Source organism: Phodopus roborovskii, unplaced genomic scaffold (assembly GCF_943737965.1).
Source record: "Phodopus roborovskii unplaced genomic scaffold, PHOROB, whole genome shotgun sequence".
In the NCBI taxonomy this organism is placed as follows: Eukaryota; Metazoa; Chordata; class Mammalia; order Rodentia; family Cricetidae; genus Phodopus; species Phodopus roborovskii.
The window spans coordinates 5379479-5397597 of record NW_026125489.1 but is presented as its reverse complement, the minus strand read 5'-3'; the positions used below and the strand labels follow the sequence as shown (position 1 = coordinate 5397597).

At 48.3% G+C, this 18119-nt stretch overlaps 1 protein-coding gene across 1 annotated transcript in view; it reads left to right on the top strand.

Moving 5' to 3' along the window:
* Ppm1h (protein phosphatase, Mg2+/Mn2+ dependent 1H) overlaps positions 1-18119 on the top strand; it is a 224580-nt gene that overhangs the window by 87721 nt on the left and 118740 nt on the right. Inside the window, exon 3 of the mRNA XM_051176161.1 lies at positions 12597-12941. Coding sequence (XP_051032118.1) covers positions 12597-12941 — 345 coding nt within the window. The remainder of the gene's footprint in view (positions 1-12596; positions 12942-18119) is intronic.

Here is an 18119-nt window from a genome sequence, read left to right as displayed (position 1 = left end):
CAGGACCCACAGCCAAAAACCATCAGTGGGAGATAAACGAGGCTGACTCTGCCTGTTCCCCTGTGACTCCCTCCCTTCAGCCTCCAGACATATGGATCACAGCTGAGCCCTGGGGTAAGAGGAGCTCTGTGCAGCTCCCCTCCTGCCAGAGCTGGAGGAAAGAGAATCAAATCACTGCACTGAGATGGTTTAAGGAAGATAAGAAACCTGGCTCGTATGGAAGCCATTGGTGGGTCGGTGGAGCTAAAGAAAAGTAAATAGGAGGGAGTAGAATGTGGTGGTAGATTATATTCCTGCCGTGCATTTGTCATGCCTCTCTGGCCCTGAGTTCAATCCCCAGTGAAATAGAAAGAAGAAATAGAAAGAATTAAAGCTGTGCTTCTCCACCTGTGGGTTGAAACCCCTTTGGGAGTCGAGTGACCCTTTCACAGGAGTTGCATGTCGGATACCCTACCTATCAGATGCTTACATTATGATTCATAACAGTAGCCAAATTAGTTATGAAGTAGCAGCAAAACAAAATATTATGGCTGGGGTGATCACAACACGAGGAGCTGTGTTAAAGGGTCGCAGCCTTAGGAAGGTTGAGAACCGCTGGTTAAAGGAAGGTGCATTTCTAGACACAGGTTGCAAGGGAGGCCCCTGAGCCAGAGCATGCGCACTCGGGAAAGGAACATAATCCAAATGATGGTAGTGGTGAGTTGTTAGGGTCTGCGCCTGGGCCCTGGCCGTCTTAACAAATTAGGGGAAGTCATTCATCCTCAGTAGGCCAATTAAAGGGACAAAGTCATGGTGGAAAGGCAGGAGACTGTTCCGTGTGGCCACGTCAGGAACCATGAGGTCGGTGGCTAGTCGCCGACAAGCCTTCCTTCAGTTCATCTTTGGTGTCCGGACCTGAAGTTTAGGGCTAAACAGATGGTCCTGGCCATCATTTAGCACCATCATCTCAGCTTCAGCATCCCCTGCAAGTGGTCCGACCAGTTGCAGCATCCTATGAAATCTCTTCCTCGGAGACAGGCTTCCGCTCTGGCTGGCACAAGGGTTTCACTTTTTTTCCCTTCTCCCAGAGTGAGATTCCTGAGGAAATTTATATTCCTTTCGGTACTTTGTCTCAATAATTAGGTCGTTGACAGAGTGTCTCTTTAGAACGGCCTCGCTCCTGCCAGGACAATTACAGTCAGACAGGAACAGCAAGCATCAGATCTGACATTTATCAGATGTCATAATGAGAAGGGACTTGGTCCGAATGATTTTAGCCCTGACAAGATGAATTAGGACGATTGTGGTCAAGAGGATGGCAGGATGACAGCTAGGAGGGATTCATACGCAGCAGGTGAGAAATGAAGAGACCTAAGATGTGACAGAGATTAACGTGAAGGGACAGCCGGAAGAGAAAGAGTAGCCCGGGTGACCAGACCCCCGACTGCGGGCCCAAGGGTGGCGGCGACTTCCGGTAGTGTGACTGGAGGGTGAGGAGTATACACACAGTACCCTGCCAGGTGGGAATGTTCTCCAGGAAGTTAGAAAGGTTGGCAGCTCACAAGCAAGCCTAGGGAGTTTAGGTTTCAGGAAGTTACGAGTTCAAAGCCTAGAGCTTAAATGTCAATGTATACCCAGAAAGAGTATGAAACCGAGAGAAGAGAGCAGACGGAAACAGGTCCTAAATAATCCAAGAAGAGTCGGGCGCTGGTGACGCATGCCTTTAGTCCCCGCCCTTGGGAGGCAGAGGCAGGCGGATCTCTGTGCGTTCGAGGCCAGCTTGGTCTACAAAGTGAGTTCCAGGGCAGGCTCCAAAGCTACACAGAGAAACCCTCTCTCAAAAAACAACAACAACAACAACAATAATAATAACCCAAGAAGAAAGGTGTCTGAGTTGCTTTCCTATTGCCATGACCCAGGCAAATTATAAAAGAAGGCATTTAATTGGGCGGGCACGGCTCCAAAGGGCAAGTCCGTGATCATCACGGCAGGGAGTGTGGTACAGGCCGAGGCACGGTGCTGGAGTCATAGTTGAGCCCACGTCTCCTCCACAAGCATGCGGCAGAGAGACCTAACTGGGAATGGTGTGTGACATCTGCGACCTCAGTTCCCACCCCGGTGACACAACTTCCCCAACAAGACCTCACCTCCTAATCCTTCCCACACAGTTCCACCAACTGGGGACCGAGTTTTCAAAGCTCTGGGGCTATGGAGGTCGTTCTCATGATAGCCACCACAAAAGAAGAATTGTTAAAGAAAGAGGTTATTGTGGCATAGGTCTCACAGAGGTCAAGGAGGTCGGGATGGGAAAGTGGACATATTATAAGCCAAAAACGGAACAAGACTAATGACAACTTCATCGTCTCGCATGCAGAGTGTGAGCAACATGCTGAACTGCAGAGGCGTCTGAGTCGGACATCAGAAGTCACGGAAGCCGTGCTTCGAAAAAAGAGACCTACATTAGGAAGCTGAAAATATTAACAGTTTGAAGAAAAGCAAGGGGCTAAATATCATTAAGTTGGATTGCTCTATGATAGGTGTAGGTTTCGTTTTATTTGTCAATGAACAGTTTGAAGATACACTTCGTAAGAAATAAGTAAAACTTTTCTTTAGAGAAGAAAAAAGAAGAAATAAGAAAAGAAGAGGAGGAGGAGGAGAAGTTTCACATGTGATCTCAGCCAAAAGGCCAGGAAGCAGTGTCTGTCCATGGAAAAGATTGTGAGGGGAAGGGCGCGGTCCATCACAAAGGGGGGGCTCATACCTGGACCACACTTGTGTGCAGTGTGCATAGGAAAGGCTGTAAAGCTCCCCCAAAGGGCAGATGGGCAAGAGCTCCTCCTCTGCAGTGTGCAGCCTCTTAATGTCCCTGCCTCCAATTACTGCTCTCTGAACCCAGTGTGGGTATCTGGGAGAGACTGGGATCTGAAAACACCAGCGTTGCCAGGGACGCTTCTGAAGATCCACTTGAGGAGAGATGCTACAGACATCTTCGTGGCGTTGAGAATAAGGTGCAGCCTCTCGCCCACGACCGAAAGCATCTCGCTTAACTAGGCTGTGGTTCAAAGAAATAAGCCGTGTTTTGGGTTTTCTTCACTGTGATCTGAAAGGTTGTAGAGAGCTCTTATCTATCATGGAGAGCTCCAGTGTGGATAAACATAGACTTCCCAAGAGCTTTTGCTTGGCAGCCCCCAAGTGTTTAATCCCAGAAATGAGATTTAAAAAGAAAAAAAAAAAAAGTGATCCTACCAGATTGCCTTCCAGAGGAGGAAGAAGTTACCCTTGTGGGCATCTTCAAACCTCAGAGTGACGAAGTACATGCCTGGCTGGGCACGGTGACACATCCTCTGCACTGGGAGGCAAATCAGCTGGATCTGTGGTGTTGAGGCCAGCCTGGTCTACATAGCAAGTTTCAGGCCAGTCGGGGCTATGCAGGGAGAACCTGTCTCCAAAAAAGGAAATAAAAAAAAAAAAATACATGGCTTTATTATAATGCTTGGAATGTTTCAGGGTATCCCATCACTAGATCTCCCTCTCCCTCTCTTCTCTCTCTCTCTCTCTCTCTCTCTCTCTCTCTCTCTCTCTCTCTCTCTCTCTCTCACACACACACACACACACACACAGTACTCCTTGTTTGAAGTGAGGGCTATTTTGAGCTTGAGACTTCCGTTGGTGGCACATGCACTCTAATACCATTTCCTTAATAACACCCTTATGTTGTTTAATTTGGGGAAAGAATGTGGTTTCGGTGTCCGTTAGTTCAGTGTCTAATTACAATAACAGGAGATGGCTGTGTCGGCATCCGGGCAGAGTCCATCAGCGGGGGAGACGAGAGAGAGAGCCCATTATCTTTCTCAGCAGAGGACAGGGCAGCAGTGGGAATTCAAGGCATGCAGGAGCATAATCCGAGAGAAGAGGGAGAAGGCGCAGAAGACAGGGCTATTTAACTCTTAACTGCAGGTTGCCATTCTTTCCATCGCTCTCTCTAACAGCTCTCCCAGCCACAGGACATTCGGATAAAAGTCACTGCTGGTCCCGCAGCTCTAGCTCTTTGGGAGTTCTTGGTACGGTGATGTAGTTCGGAAAACAACAGGAATGGCCTTCAAGTCACTGCTACTCTTCCCTTCCTGTTGTGAGCATGTCCAGAAAGTGTAAACTTTCTGTTCATCTGCTAAGACCTTCTTTTCCTTGAGGCAGGAGGGCAGTGGTTTGAGACTCTCCACCTACTAATCCCAGAGACAGGAACTCTGGGCACTGAAGCAGAGTGTTGCCTTGACGAGCAGGCGTTAGAGGACCAGTGTCTGTGATTGGAAAGGTACCAGGCCAGTGCCTGCTCTGGTTCTCTGGAGCCCAGGTCTGAGGTGAGGAACCTGTAGTGTCTGAGAACTCATCCAGACTGAGTTTCTCAGCAGTGCCCCTGTAGACGAATTTGGGGAGGGGGGGAAGCTCTTAAAAATGGCACTCATTTATTATGAAAGCTAGTCCTTAGCTTAGGCTTGTTTCTAACTAGCTCTTTTAACTTATCCCATCATTCATCTGCGTTCTTCCACACATTCGTTACTTAATCTCCATTTGGTTCAGCTTGCTCCTTCCCATCTGGCTGGCGACCCAGCCTTCCCTCTTCCCAGAGCTCTGTCTTTCTAGAACTTCCTGCTACATCTCCTGCCTAGCTATTGGCCGTTTAGCTTTTTTACTAAACCAATCAGAGCGGCACATCTTAATGGCGTACAAAAAGATTATCCCACACCAAGCCCCACCCCTCCTCCCTCACCACCCCCCCCCCCATGGCAAATCTTACAGCTGCAGGAAACTATATAGTACTTACTGGGAGCTTTTCCTCACTATCTCATGACAAAGAATAGCATCCTCGAGGGCGGAGATAGGAAAACCTAGATTATTTACCCCGGTGGAAAAGTAAGCATGTCAAGGCCTTAAGCGTACAGCAGGAGAGTGTGAGCCTGAGAGATTGACTTGCATGGACTCATTCATTGGTCCTAACCTCTGTTACTGTGAGGGTCTGGTCGGAGCCTGCGGGTTGAGAAAGCCCCACGGGTACAAGAGCTTACCCAGGGCTCAGAGTGGTTGAGCTGGCATTTTGAAAACTGGCTGGACACATTACAGAAATCAAGCCACACAGAGCATTAGGCAGAGTGTAATCTCTTGAAGAGCTGTTTGTAAAAGCAACTGGAATTTCATCCAAAGTGGGGATGCAGATCTTCATGCCCCAGGTACACCTTCCATGCTGTGGGCATGGCCTTGTCCCAGACAAGGCAGGGAAAAGACAAATATCAAAAGTGCAGACTACCGGCATCCAGAGAGACGCCACCTTCCCTTAGGACAGCTATTTCCCGACTAGTCACTCGCTCAACCATCTGTTAAAAAGCAGGATTTTTGGAATGTATCCCTATGTGTTTTATTTTTTAATTTATTGACACATAATCATACTATTGTGTATTCATATGGAATATAATTATTTTCCAGTCTTAGCAATTAATACGTTTTTCATTATGAAAGGCAACATTTTGAAACACTAACAACTGTTAGGTCCTATTATTTATACACCAGGCCCTCTTCTGAGTGGGTTTGTTTTTGTATGTATGTATGTATGTAGTGACCCACAGTTTTGTGACAAGCAAAGACTTCTTACTATTACCAGCTAGTGTGTGAGAGCCCATCTCATCAATAACAGCAGCAAGTACAAGTCCATACTCCAACTGTCTCTTGGCATGTTTCTGTTCTGAGCCACATACGATGGTTGTCAGTCAGGTGTGATTAGAGGGAGCATCATTACTAGGATCATGTGGACATGTTCTTGAGGGGTTCTGTTTTCTGCCAGCCGTTTCTTATAGGAAAATTCTAACTCTGTGGGGGATAATTTCGTTTAATTTTCGGTAATGTCACCCTCTGCTCCACATTTAGTTGGGGAGGACACAGGGTCAATCACGTTGTCCCAGGGTTGTCCCATTTCCTGCCACAAGAGGGCGCCAGTCTCTGGGAAGTAGGAGAACTTGAGTTTTTTTGTTTTGTTTTGTTTTGTTTCTACCTGAAAATAGGAGAGGATTTACAGTGTTTCTTTCCCATGCTGGTTAATTGTTCTGACTCCCCTTGTGTGCTCCTTGGGGAGAGCAGCCTGGAGGAGAGGAGCGGAGAGCTGTAGGAACTTTTAGAACTCTGAGTGAGGGAAAAGACACACCTCTCTCTCTAAGCTGTGTAAACAGTGCAGGCTCACCCTGGGATTTGCTTCCTGCCTTGCATACCGAGCCTGCCCCCTCATTCTTTGACATCACCCCATAGAGGTGGGCACCTCATCACCTCCCCACTGTGCTCACTGGGTTTTTTTCTGTGTCTGAGCATTGACAAGGAGGCCAGTGCGCACGCTTCCTGTTCCATGGATAATTTCATTTAGAGCAGTTTTATTTTTGTTTAAAAAGAACCAAGGACAATTTCAAGCTTAAAAAAAAAAATCCATTAAGTTCTAACTTTACAGACTAATGGAGGAAAGAAAATATTTCTTTAAAAAATATGGATTTTTAGAATTCCCATTTGTCGCTTTCTGGAATGTTCTGTTATTAAGCAATAAATATATTCCTTTAGTTTTTGTTTGTGTGGTACTGAGACTTGAAGATTAGGCCACCTCATCTATGCCAGACCAGTAATTTACTATTGAGCCAAACCTGCCTTTCCTTAGAAGGCAGGTGTGGTTGTGCATGTATGTAGTTACATACAAGACTGATTGTTGTTTTTAAATGAAATAATCCAGTATGTAACTTAAATCTTTTATTTTTAAAAAATATTTTACTTACTTTATTTAAATGCATATATATATATATTTTTAAATTCCTAAGTGATCTTTACCAATTCCACAGTTTCATATGTCAGAAAAGGGCTTCGTTCTGTTTGGGCGGGCCTGGTTTTTCAGGGTGAGACTTTTATACGAGTAGCAGTAACATTTTCACAGACTACCAAGAATGTGATGTGGGGCCTCAGCCAAGCAACTGACCATCAGGTGACAGCCCAGGACACATTGCTGGGAAACAGGAAGTAACTTGACACGAGGCAAGCCATGCCGACCTCCGAAAGCTAACACGCTAATGGAAAATTAGGGAGGCCTCTCAGATCTCTGTGATGATGGGAAGTTTGAAGAACTAGGTTCAAATCCTGCCTCTTCTACCACATTCCGGCAGCATTGCTGGATCTGCCTGTGCCCAGATTTCATCGCTGATAAGAGTGAGGTAAGAGTAAGCACTTTCTGGTCAGCCTTAGTGAGATTCCTAGGGGTTCAAATGATGTCCTGTGAACTGAGGCTTCCCCAAGGGCAGTTGACTGAGGAAGAATGGAGTCGCATAGTGGCGTTAGAGGAGCGTCCCATTGTGACAGGATCCACAGCGCGGTGCCCGTGTATGCCGCTGGGCCTCCCTTCTGCCCAGTGCCCCCCTGACAGGAGTACTGATAGGGTAGTGTATCTGGATGTTTCTCTCCCACCCTCCAGTTCCCGAATAACCACTCGGAGGCTTGATATTAACTATAGGTGTCTGGCCGGTGGCTCAGGCTTACTATTTGCTAGCTCCTACATGTAAATTGACCCATTTCTATTAACCCGCGTATCACCACGTGGCCACGGTGCTGCCTCGTTTTCCACGTGTCTTGCTTCCTTGGCAGCTGCTGGCGTCCTTCCAACTTCTCCTTTCTTCTCCCTGTATCTCCACTTAGATTTCCACCTGGCTCTATTCTGCCTGGCTATTGGCCACGTCAGCTTCTTTATTAACCAATGGTAATGAAACATATTCACAGCATAGAGAAAGACATCCCACAGCTCCGATGTTTTGTTTCTTCTGTGTGATGGGCACAGCACTTATATTTATTGTTTTCACTACTACGTGGTTCAACTCTCTTTTTTTTCTTTGGGTGCATGGTTTTATTGATTGTAACATGTAACATGTCTAGTCACGGTCATCAGGGCCCACCACAAATAGCTGTGTGTCCTTTCATCGTCGCTCCTGGAGTGGTCCACACATTTCACGTGCCATGTACTCCAACAGCACCAGACGGCCTGTCTTCTGAACTCAACTGGGCTGTGCATCCTCCTCCGGGGTGTCAACATCACAACTCGGGAACGGAACGCTGGTATTCTCATCCTCAGCTCTTGGCTGAGTGACCAGCGCAGAAGCTGACACTCTCAGGGAAGGCTGTGTGGCTCGTCTCCAACCCTCGCTATCCATGCTTCAGTTCTACCCCTCTCCTTTATTTGTCCTTTGCTTTTGTGTAAGGAGATGGGTGCTGAGAGAAATTAAGAAATGAAGCCTCCCGCTGGGCGTGGTGGGTACAGGCTGTGGATGCTGGGAAACCAGTGGTGTGCATAACCACTGAGCCATCTTTCCGGCCCGTGATTATGTTTTTTAAAGGCAGTGAGTTAATAACAAAACAGGGCTGGCAAGATAGCTCAGCAAGTAGAAGTGCTTGCCATTCAAGCCTCACAGCATGAGATCCATCTCCTGTAAAAAGCTAGAGGCAGTGGTCTTTAATCCCAGCACCCTTGTGGCAAAGTGAGGGGAAAAAATCACTTAGAAGTTCACAGGCCAGCAAACACACGCACGTGCGCACACACACACACACACACACACACACACACACAGTCACACAACACAGCAAACACAAGGGAGGCCCTGCTCCAACAAGGCAGAAGGAGAGAACCAACTCCCAAAAATTGTCCTCTGGCCTCCACATACACACTGTGGCATCTGTGCGCCTGTACACTCATGTTTGGGTGCGTGTGCGCGCGCACACACACACTCACACACACACATACACACCCTCACACACACATACACACACTCACACACACACACACTTACACACACTCACACACATACACACACTCACACACACATACACTCACACACATATACTCTCACACACTCACTCACACACACACCACACACACATATACACTCATTCACACTCACACACATTCACACACTCACACCATATACTCTCACACTCACTCACACACACACACACACTCACACACACACTCACACACACACACACTCACACACACATTCACACACTCACACCATATACTCTCACACTCACTCACACACACATTCACACACTCACACACATTCACACACTCACACCATATACTCTCACACTCACTCACACACACATTCACACACTCACACACACACAAAAGTAAGAACCTCTTTTAAAAAGTGAAAGTACATAGGCATATCAAGGGGATTAATTATGTCAATGTGATTCTTAAAAAATAGCTATTTATGAAGTGACATTATGCCTCATTAATGTAGCAAAAAAAAAATGAGAACTTGGGTGTGGATTTGGTTACATCTGTAACTTCAAAGCATTTGGAAGTATTTGGAAAGGCAGTGCTGTTGGGTCCTTGGAGGGGAGAAGGTTCTGCTGAGACCATCATTGCCCTGTAGCCCTAACAGGAAATTCTAAACTTGGAAGATTTGTGAAAAATAGAGGTTCATTGCCTCTTTGAATTCTGTTCATTGATGCCCTAAATTGAGACGCAAAAAGCCTGGCCATTCTTTTTTGGTGCCGGCACCTGGTTTATTTTGCATTTTTCTTTCCCTGTTTTACCTGCCTTAGGTTCCAGAATGCTACGTAAACACATCACCCTTTCTTTTCCATGGCTGCAGCTCTTGTCACAGAAGCTGACAGGCATGGCTACCCAGATGCCATGAAACCAGCCTAACATGAAGCCCAAAGGCAGATTGGTAGAGCCTTTGTGGCTTCCCCAGCAAGGCTGCCGAGGCCCACGCTCTTCTGACTTCTGTACCCATCATCCTGGGCCTATAGATTTCAGCCTCGTTTGTCTGTTTGCAAGGGGCTAACTCTGCTTCCGGGTACTGATCCTGAGACCCAAGCAGGAACTGGGAAGGGTGGGGCGGGGGAGAAATAGGGCCGCAAGGCAGTCTGGGAGCTGTCACCGTCCGGGTCACCCGTAAGGAGAAGGTAGAGCAAACACCGGATGAGTCCCGACTCCCTAATTGGTATTAGGTATTCCCCGTGCCCAGGCTGGCGGGCCTCATCACCTCCAAGTCCCCATCATGTTTCCCCCACTTTCCCAGCCACACTGATCTGTGTGTGCACTCCAGAACATGGAGAGTCTGCCCCTCATTTGCCAGAGAACTGAAGGCGTAAAGGACTCACCAAGGTCGTGTTGTGATGGTAGCGACAACAGCTGCCCCTGTGTGTGTGTGTGTGTGTGTGTGTGTGTGTGTGTGTGTGTGTGTGTGCACTTGGTACATTACACATAGTTGTCACTCAGCATACATTGCTTATAGTCCCCTTAACTCCTCCCCCATAGGGTGAATATCACCCTCAGTTCCTATCAGGAAATCACGGCAATAAGACACACACTTTGCACTGCCAGGCCATTGCCTGACCCAGCCATGGCTGAACCGGGGGCTGGGGGGGTACTAGCCCCCACCCAGGTAATCTGTGTGGAAACGGTGTTAGCATCCAAACCCCTGACCCTTAAGGCATTTCCTTTCCACTTCGCTGGGTTCTGAGTTCAATTTCTAACTATTCTTCGGCTATCCGATGCTTTTAGTGTCTGTGTTTCTGCCTGGGTTTGATTGAGTTCGTTTTGGGGACACAGGCTGCTAGCAGGAACCTTCAAATTCTCTCAGTCTTTCACAGTAAAGCTTGAGTGACAGCATCTCCATGGACGGCCTTTTGTGACTCTTGGGCTGAAGGCCGAAACACTTTGAGTAGACATCCGTGCCTCCTCCGCATGGCTCTCCGTCCTCATGCCGCCTCTGGGCCACGCGGCTGCGGTATGGTGTCCTGCTTGCCGCCTCTGGGCCACGCGGCTGCGGTATGGTGTCCTGCTTGCCGCGTGTGTGCTTTCTGCCACTGGGTCTCTGCACCTGCTGCTGTTTTTGTCTAGGGTTGCGTCCCCTCCCTTTCTTACTCACAGACTTCTCAGACGCCCTCAGCCCGAGCCTCACAACCCCAAGAACCTCTTCCTGTAGCCCTGGCCTCCTGTTGATTTGAGTGATTTCGCACTGGATTATTAAAACACCTTTTTTGTTTGTGTTTTTCAAGACATTTCTCTGTCTAACAGCCCCAGCTTTCCTGCTGTCCTGGAACTCGCTCTGTTGACCAAGTTGGCCTTGTGCTCACAGAGATCCGCCTGCCTCTGTCTCTCCAGTGCTGGGAAAAAGGCGTGCGCCACCATGCCCAGCATGTCCGGTACACTTTATGACCAATCTTCTATTACTGCTGCTAAAGTGCCTGTCGTTTGCATCTTACGCTTGTGTATTCTAGCGGCGTTTGGAGACAGGGTCTCAACTCGTCTCCTCGTTCATGCCAGCATTCCCGGTGCTAGGGTCGCAGGTGTCTACCACAGTGCCTAGCTCGCACGTGTAATTTAGACGTACGGTTTCTAAAAGTGCTCATCTGAAAGAACTGAGAACCCTGGCAGAGGGCGGGGGAGATGGGTGGGGTAAAGTGTTGGTTGTGCAAGCGCGAAGACCTGTGTTCAGATCCCCAGCGCTCACATAAAAGCTGGCTGTGGCCTCGGTGTGCCCATGACCCCAGTGCTGGAGACATGGAGACAGGCCCTTCTGCTCAACCCGCTTGGCTAAAGAGTGAGCTCTGGGTCCCTGCCATCTTGAGTGAAAGAGCCTGTCTCCAAACCTCCAGCCGATGGAGCTGCAGAGATGGCTCAGCAGTTACGAGTGTGTCCTGCTCTAGCGTTCTGCTCCCAACACCCAGTTCAGGCACCTAACATCTGTTTGTGAGTGCACCTCCCAGGGGATCTGGTGCTGGCGGCCTTTAGACAACAACACTCACTCGCACAACAGACACAAGGCATGATTAATCAAAAACCGATCATTTGGAAAAAATACGAAGATGGGCATCAGTAGAAGAGGTGTGTCAGTCTCTGGCTCCCACATGCAGTCCCGTGTGTGAGTTCTCTCACACTCAAACACACACCCATAGAGAGAGAGAGAGAGAGAGAGAGAGAGAGAGAGAGAGAGAGAGAGAGAGAGAGACCCTAGCATGAACTAAACCCCTGATAGAGGAAGGAATACAAACTGCACATAGATGATGTCAGTTGCATATTGTGTGGACTGGGCTAGGCTTCTGGGTTAGCCAGGAAGCATGTTTTAAGAATTCGGGATGTAGAACAGGGAAGAAGGGGCGGTTGTCTGGGGTAAGGGCATCGATGGAGGAGACCTCACTCCTTTAGGAAGGCGCTTTCTCCGGACTCCAGGGCCAAGCCTAGTCTGGGATTGCAACTTCTGAGAGGTGAGAGATTAAACGTTAAAGCCGAATGCCCGCTGTAGGTCTCACCTTTCTATGGAATTTCCTCCCAAGTCCTAGGCGCCTAATTAGAGCCGCATCCTTTGCAACAAGGGGTGACCTAGTTAGCGGTTCATGGTTAGACCTCCTGGGACCACTTCATCCCACATCCCATGGGTGTGGCTAGCATCACTGGCTTTCCTGAGGGCCCTTCTCTCCGCATTCGCACCGTGTTTGAGGCCATTATTTTCAGACCAGACTGGATTGTGCGTGGGCTGGCAGAGGCCACCACCCGGAGTTCTCATGTCTCTCCTGTCGCCCTCTCTCCCTTCCCCCAGGAGTCGGAGGGCATCTCCTGCCACTACTGGTCTCTGTTTGACGGCCACGCAGGCTCGGGGGCCGCCGTGGTGGCGTCGCGCCAGCTACAGCACCACATCACACAGCAGCTGCAGGACATCGTGGAGATCCTGAAGAACTCCGCCATCCTTCCCCCAACCTGCCTAGGGGAGGAGCCGGAGAGCACGCCGGCCCACGGCAGGACCCTAACGCGCGCAGCCTCGCTGCGTGGAGGTGTGGGGGCCCCCGGCTCGCCCAGCACACCACCCACGCGCTTCTTCACTGAAAGGAAGATCCCACATGAGTGTTTGGTCATCGGGGCCCTGGAGAGCGCCTTCAAGGAAATGGTGCGTACCCTGGACCACTGGGGCAGCTCCGTCCAAAGCTTTCTTGCTAGGACAGTGTCTGTGAATTGCCCGTGCAAGGTCTTCTTGCCTGCTCCCTAGTGCTCATCTCTAGTCTACAACAAGGCTTCTTTAAAAAGTCACAGCAAGATACAGTTTCTGGAGTGACTGCCAGCAGGAATTAAGATCGGGAGAGAGGGCGAGCATTCTGGTTTTTAGATGTATGCCTTATCCGTTCTGTTCATAGGACTCCTATTGACACCAGCTGGTGTCAACTTAATTGGAATGTGAGCGTGGCTACCATTTGTTTTACACACGCGGGAAGTCCAGGTGTTTAGGAAACCATGTTCAGTAAAACACTCTCAGAGTGAGTACCCTTCCTTTAAAAATGAGTGCAGACCGGCCTGGCACGTGCAGCTAATCCCAGCATTTGGAGGCAAAGCCAGGTGGATATCTATGAGTTTGAAGCCATCCTGGTTTATGTGTCCAGTTCCAGGACGGCCAAGGCTCCACAATGAATTAGCTGGGCGGTGGTAGGGCAAGCCTTTAATCCTAGCACTTGGGAGGCAGAGGCAAATGGATCTCTGTGAGTTTTAAGCCAGCCTGGTCTACAGGGGAAGTTGCGAGACAGACAGGCTCCAAAGCTACACAGAGAAACCCTGTCTCAGAAAACAAACAAGCCAAAACAAAACAAGCGGATGTAATTCGTTCTGTTCAGCCAGTGGTGCCTGGAGAGCAGCTGAAGGAGGAAAGAGGCCCACATGGCTTTTGGTTTTCCAGGGCCTGGACTCCGTTATGCTTTGCTGTCTGGGTGGGTCTGGTCAAGGAGCATGTACCCTGGCAGAGCGACATTTACTGTCCCTCTGCCTTGCTGTCCCAATGCCCGCAGGCTAGACATGATACTATATACCATGTGGCAACCCAACCTCCCAGCTCTGACGTCACCTTTTACTTAGGCAGGTGTTGTGGTTCCAAAGGTTTTCTCCCTGAGCACTAGCCTGTGTATGGATAGAAAGCATGGACTACTTAAGGTTTGGAAGGACTTGAGGGGGGCCAAAAGGCAGAGTTTTTAGAACCTGAAGATCAGAATATGATGGTGGGAAGCCGTTCGGTGAAGCCTGCGTGGCTGGAGCACCTCACCTGATGTGAGGATCTACCTTCACCATCCAGGACCTTAAGACTTCACTCTAGGGCTGGAGAGATGGCTCCAAGGGCCTGAGTTCAATTCCCAGCAACCACATGGTGGCTCACAACCATCTGTAATAAGATCTGGCGCCCTCTTCTGGCCAGCAGGGATACATGTAGACAGAACTCTGTACACATAATAAATAAATCTTAAAAAAAAAAAAAGACTTCACTGTACATGCCCTAGTCAGAGGAGAAAAGCAAACATAGTTCCTTATTTATTTATAAGGAACCAAGTTCATATATTTCATATATTAATACCTCAAATTTACTCAAATTTACCTGTTAGTCCAGCTCACCCCTTCTTGCTGGGTTTTCATGTCTCTGATTAGTGAGGAGTTTAAAATGCACCTCCTCTGGAAGAGACGATTTAGGGAAAAAACCAGGAGTCGAAGTAGAAAAGTTTGACTCCTACAGAGTTGGCACAAAACTGTCCCTCTGGTTGGTGTAGAGGTTCTGGTGTCGGTGACTACAACCAGATACCAGTGGTGCACGGGACTCTGATCGTTTAACAGAAGTAACAGCTCAACAGTGACCTCTCAGAAAACAGGGACAGGGTGGGCATAGGGATTTTCGTTTCCATCCACGGTTGCTGGCAATGCAATCTTTTGCCTGGAACTGCTGTATTCTCAACTTCGCCCACTAGAGGGCAGTGTCACATTGATGACAGTCTCCCTAGGAACAGCAGCCCTTGAAGTGTGCAGCTTATTAAAACGTGTAAGAGGAGTCCAAGGTTTGTCTTTTCAGCAGCCTGAAATTTCTTGTGAAAACAGTTGTGCATGTGCATGTGCACTGTGTGTGTGTGTGTAAACAGATGTCACTTTTTTGCAGTCCATTCAGTCAGTAAATATTTGCTGAGAAACTACTCTCCGTCAGGCTTGAATGGCAGTAGAACATAGAATAAAAATAGAAAAAGTCAGATATTGAACAAGTGAAATGAGAGAGAGTTGGGGGAGAGAAGGAAGAGTTAGGTTTGAGCTCGAACTCTCGAGGCAGGCTGAGCAGTGTTGGGGGGGGCGCTCTGGTAGCTCTGAGACGCTGAGGCTCGCGCCAGCTCCTGGGAATAAACGGTAAGTGCATTATCTAATTAGAGGGACAGTTATTGCTCCCATCACCTTAGCATGTGACACAGATATCCTGGGGTTCGTCTCCTGGCCAGATGATTGACAGGCTGAGCTGGATTTTCGCCCAAGGGAGTAGACAGTAGTATATATAATGTTCTGTGTTTGGAGCAGATCAGACAAGAGCCCTCAGGGGGCCTAAGGAAGTGCAGCTGTATTGTCTCCCGTTCTGCTACTCCCCAGGGAGACAGGAGGGTGCCCATTCCTCGGTATCGTTAAAGGCTATTAATTCCTGTAGCGATGCGCCACACATGTCTCAGTTATTTTTATGTTCTAAATAATGTCAAAGGAAGTAACACAATGATGGCAGCAGTCCAGCATATATTTGGAAACCCCAAGCCGGAACAAGGAACACCTGTCTCTAGGGCACATAGGTGGTTTTCACAAAATGTATACTAACGAGGAGGAGGAGCATGGTTTGAACAAGAGGCGGTGAAGGCAATTCTAGCAGGTGCTCTATGCTCCTGAGACTGTTTCTTTTCGTCTTTGATGCTTGGGTTGCCTGCACGGGGTGAGGTGTGTGGGGAAGGGGACCTCTGGCCACTGGCATGCAATGCTATCAAGGACATGGTTAGCCCTACAACTCCTTTGTTGTATCATGTCTTGGCTCGGACTTCCACTGGGAAGGCCATGGAGTCAGTGCCCCCTGTTTCCACTGTGGGAAACAAACTCTGGTCCTCCTAAAGGAAGATCTCAGAAGCCCAGCCACTGACTGCTTGGGATGAGCGTCAGAACTCTCAGCCTAGAAATGATGCCAGGACCCTCAATTAGTAGCCTAATAGTTACTGTCGACTCCTGTAAAATCCATTCTCTTCCCTGCTTCTCCTGGTAGCCAGGTTTTAGGGGGATTTTCTGTCTCAAAGCAAAATTTGGGGAGTTTCTGTTTTGTTTTTTGAAATACTAAACACAACCAACTTCTTTATATCCAATGTTGTGGGTTCAAGTCCAATTGCCAGCAATGATTTTCTAACAGTACTTGGCTTAGTCAGCTTGGTTGTTTCCTGGCCAGTATGACAGGTGTGAATGAGATAAATGTTCTGTTTTCTAGTTTTACCCCCCCCCCAAATGTTTAGGTTAATAGACAACACTTCAGACTCGTTGAGGAAGCCAATTCCCTGACTGGATTAACTGTTGAATGAAAATCAAGTCAGCACCGATGGGTTGGTTTTCAACTCACCGGCTACAGGATTGAACTCAGGATGAATCCAAGAGAATCTCCAAGTCATCGCCTACTTCCTCTCAGTATTTGTTAGGTAGCTAGCTGGACAGGTGTTGTTGGGCGTGGAGGCCATTGACAATGGACCCCTCCCTCGTGGCTGATCTGGACCCTCCCTGCCATTTCCCTGGTAACCCTGGAAAGGGGAAAAACCAAGATTGGCCCCCGTTTTATTTTAACTTATCGCATACAAAGATGCAGCTCCTTTCTTGTGGCCTGAAGCCTGGAATCCACCTCTAACCCTGCATGGAGACCTGACATTCTCATCAGTTCAGAATATTAGAACGCTACATCCCTTGTCTCCTTCCATAACGGTTAACCCAACCACGGGAGACCTGATCTCCCTGAGGACTTGCTAAGGCTGTGGGAGGAACTGGTTGGCCACTTAATTAAATGTACTGAAGGAGAGCCTTTCCCGGGGTACAGGGCCTTAAGGAGCGCCCACCATACACCCTGCTCCCTCTTGTGTTCCTTCTTTCTCCCTTTAGCCTGGGTATATTTCCCTGACTCAGGCTCTCCTCACTCTTCGATGGCCCTTCTCTCCTCCGCATGGAGCTGTTTGCCAGCCTTGAACCCTCACTCAAAGAGGCAAAGAGGCGTGGGTTTCTCTCTTTCCTCTTCCCCGTTTGCCAAGATTTACAGCTTGCTTGCTCTCAGAGCCAAAAAAACAAACGGTCCTGGAGTTTCCTTCTTCATAATGTGTTTCTAAGTTCTTTTATTGAGGAGACTAAGAACCCAGGAGGGCACTCGGGAGACAGAGGCAGGGGGATCTCTGCGGGTTCGAGGCCAGCCTGGTCTACAGAGCGAGTTCCAGGACAGGCTCCAAAGCCACAGAGAAACCCTGTCTTGAAAAACAAAAACAAAAGAACCCAATGGGACCCCAGTTTTCCCAGTATCAGTGAGTGTATAAGAAGAGTATCCCAGCAGCGTTTTGTAAGGGAGAGAATAGCATTTCTATTTTGAGGTTTATTTATTTTTATTTTGTGTGTATGGGTGTTTTGCCTGCATGGGTGTCTATGTACCGAATGTGTGCAGCCTCCAAAAAGCTGTGGGATCCCCCTTGAGACTGGAGTTTCAGATGGTTGAAACCCACTGTGTGGGGCCTGGGAATTGAACGGGGTCCTCTGGAAGAGCGGTCAGTGCTCTTAAGTACTGAGCCATGTCTTCGGCCCCAAAACGGGCACTATTTTAACTTGTAAAACTACATCTTCTATGACTGGCAAATGGCTGGGTGTTGGAGAAGCATATAAAAGCATGAGAATGAATGCTAAGGTTATTACTACTTTGTGAGTTCTAGAATTTCAATTAGCATATTCATGCCAGGTTTATAAGGTAAGCTGCCCTATTGAAGATTGGTTTTATTTAGTCTTTGTTTTTATTGTGACAGGAAGTTCTTTTAGGAAGGGATGGGTCTGGGCCTGGGATCCCACAGCAGTCGGCAGATGGCGATATCGCACAGTACTGGTTTTTAAAAAAAAAAATTTCCCTCCCTTTTGAAACTCATTGCCTAGCTGGCAGATGGCCTTGTTCTCGGAATAAACCAAGAAGAGACCCGGATACTAAAGCCGTGCAGAATCTTATTATTTGTGACTGACACTATTAGCAGTATGCTCAGAACTATATTATAACCCAGGCAGGGAGAGCTGCCAGGTATATTAA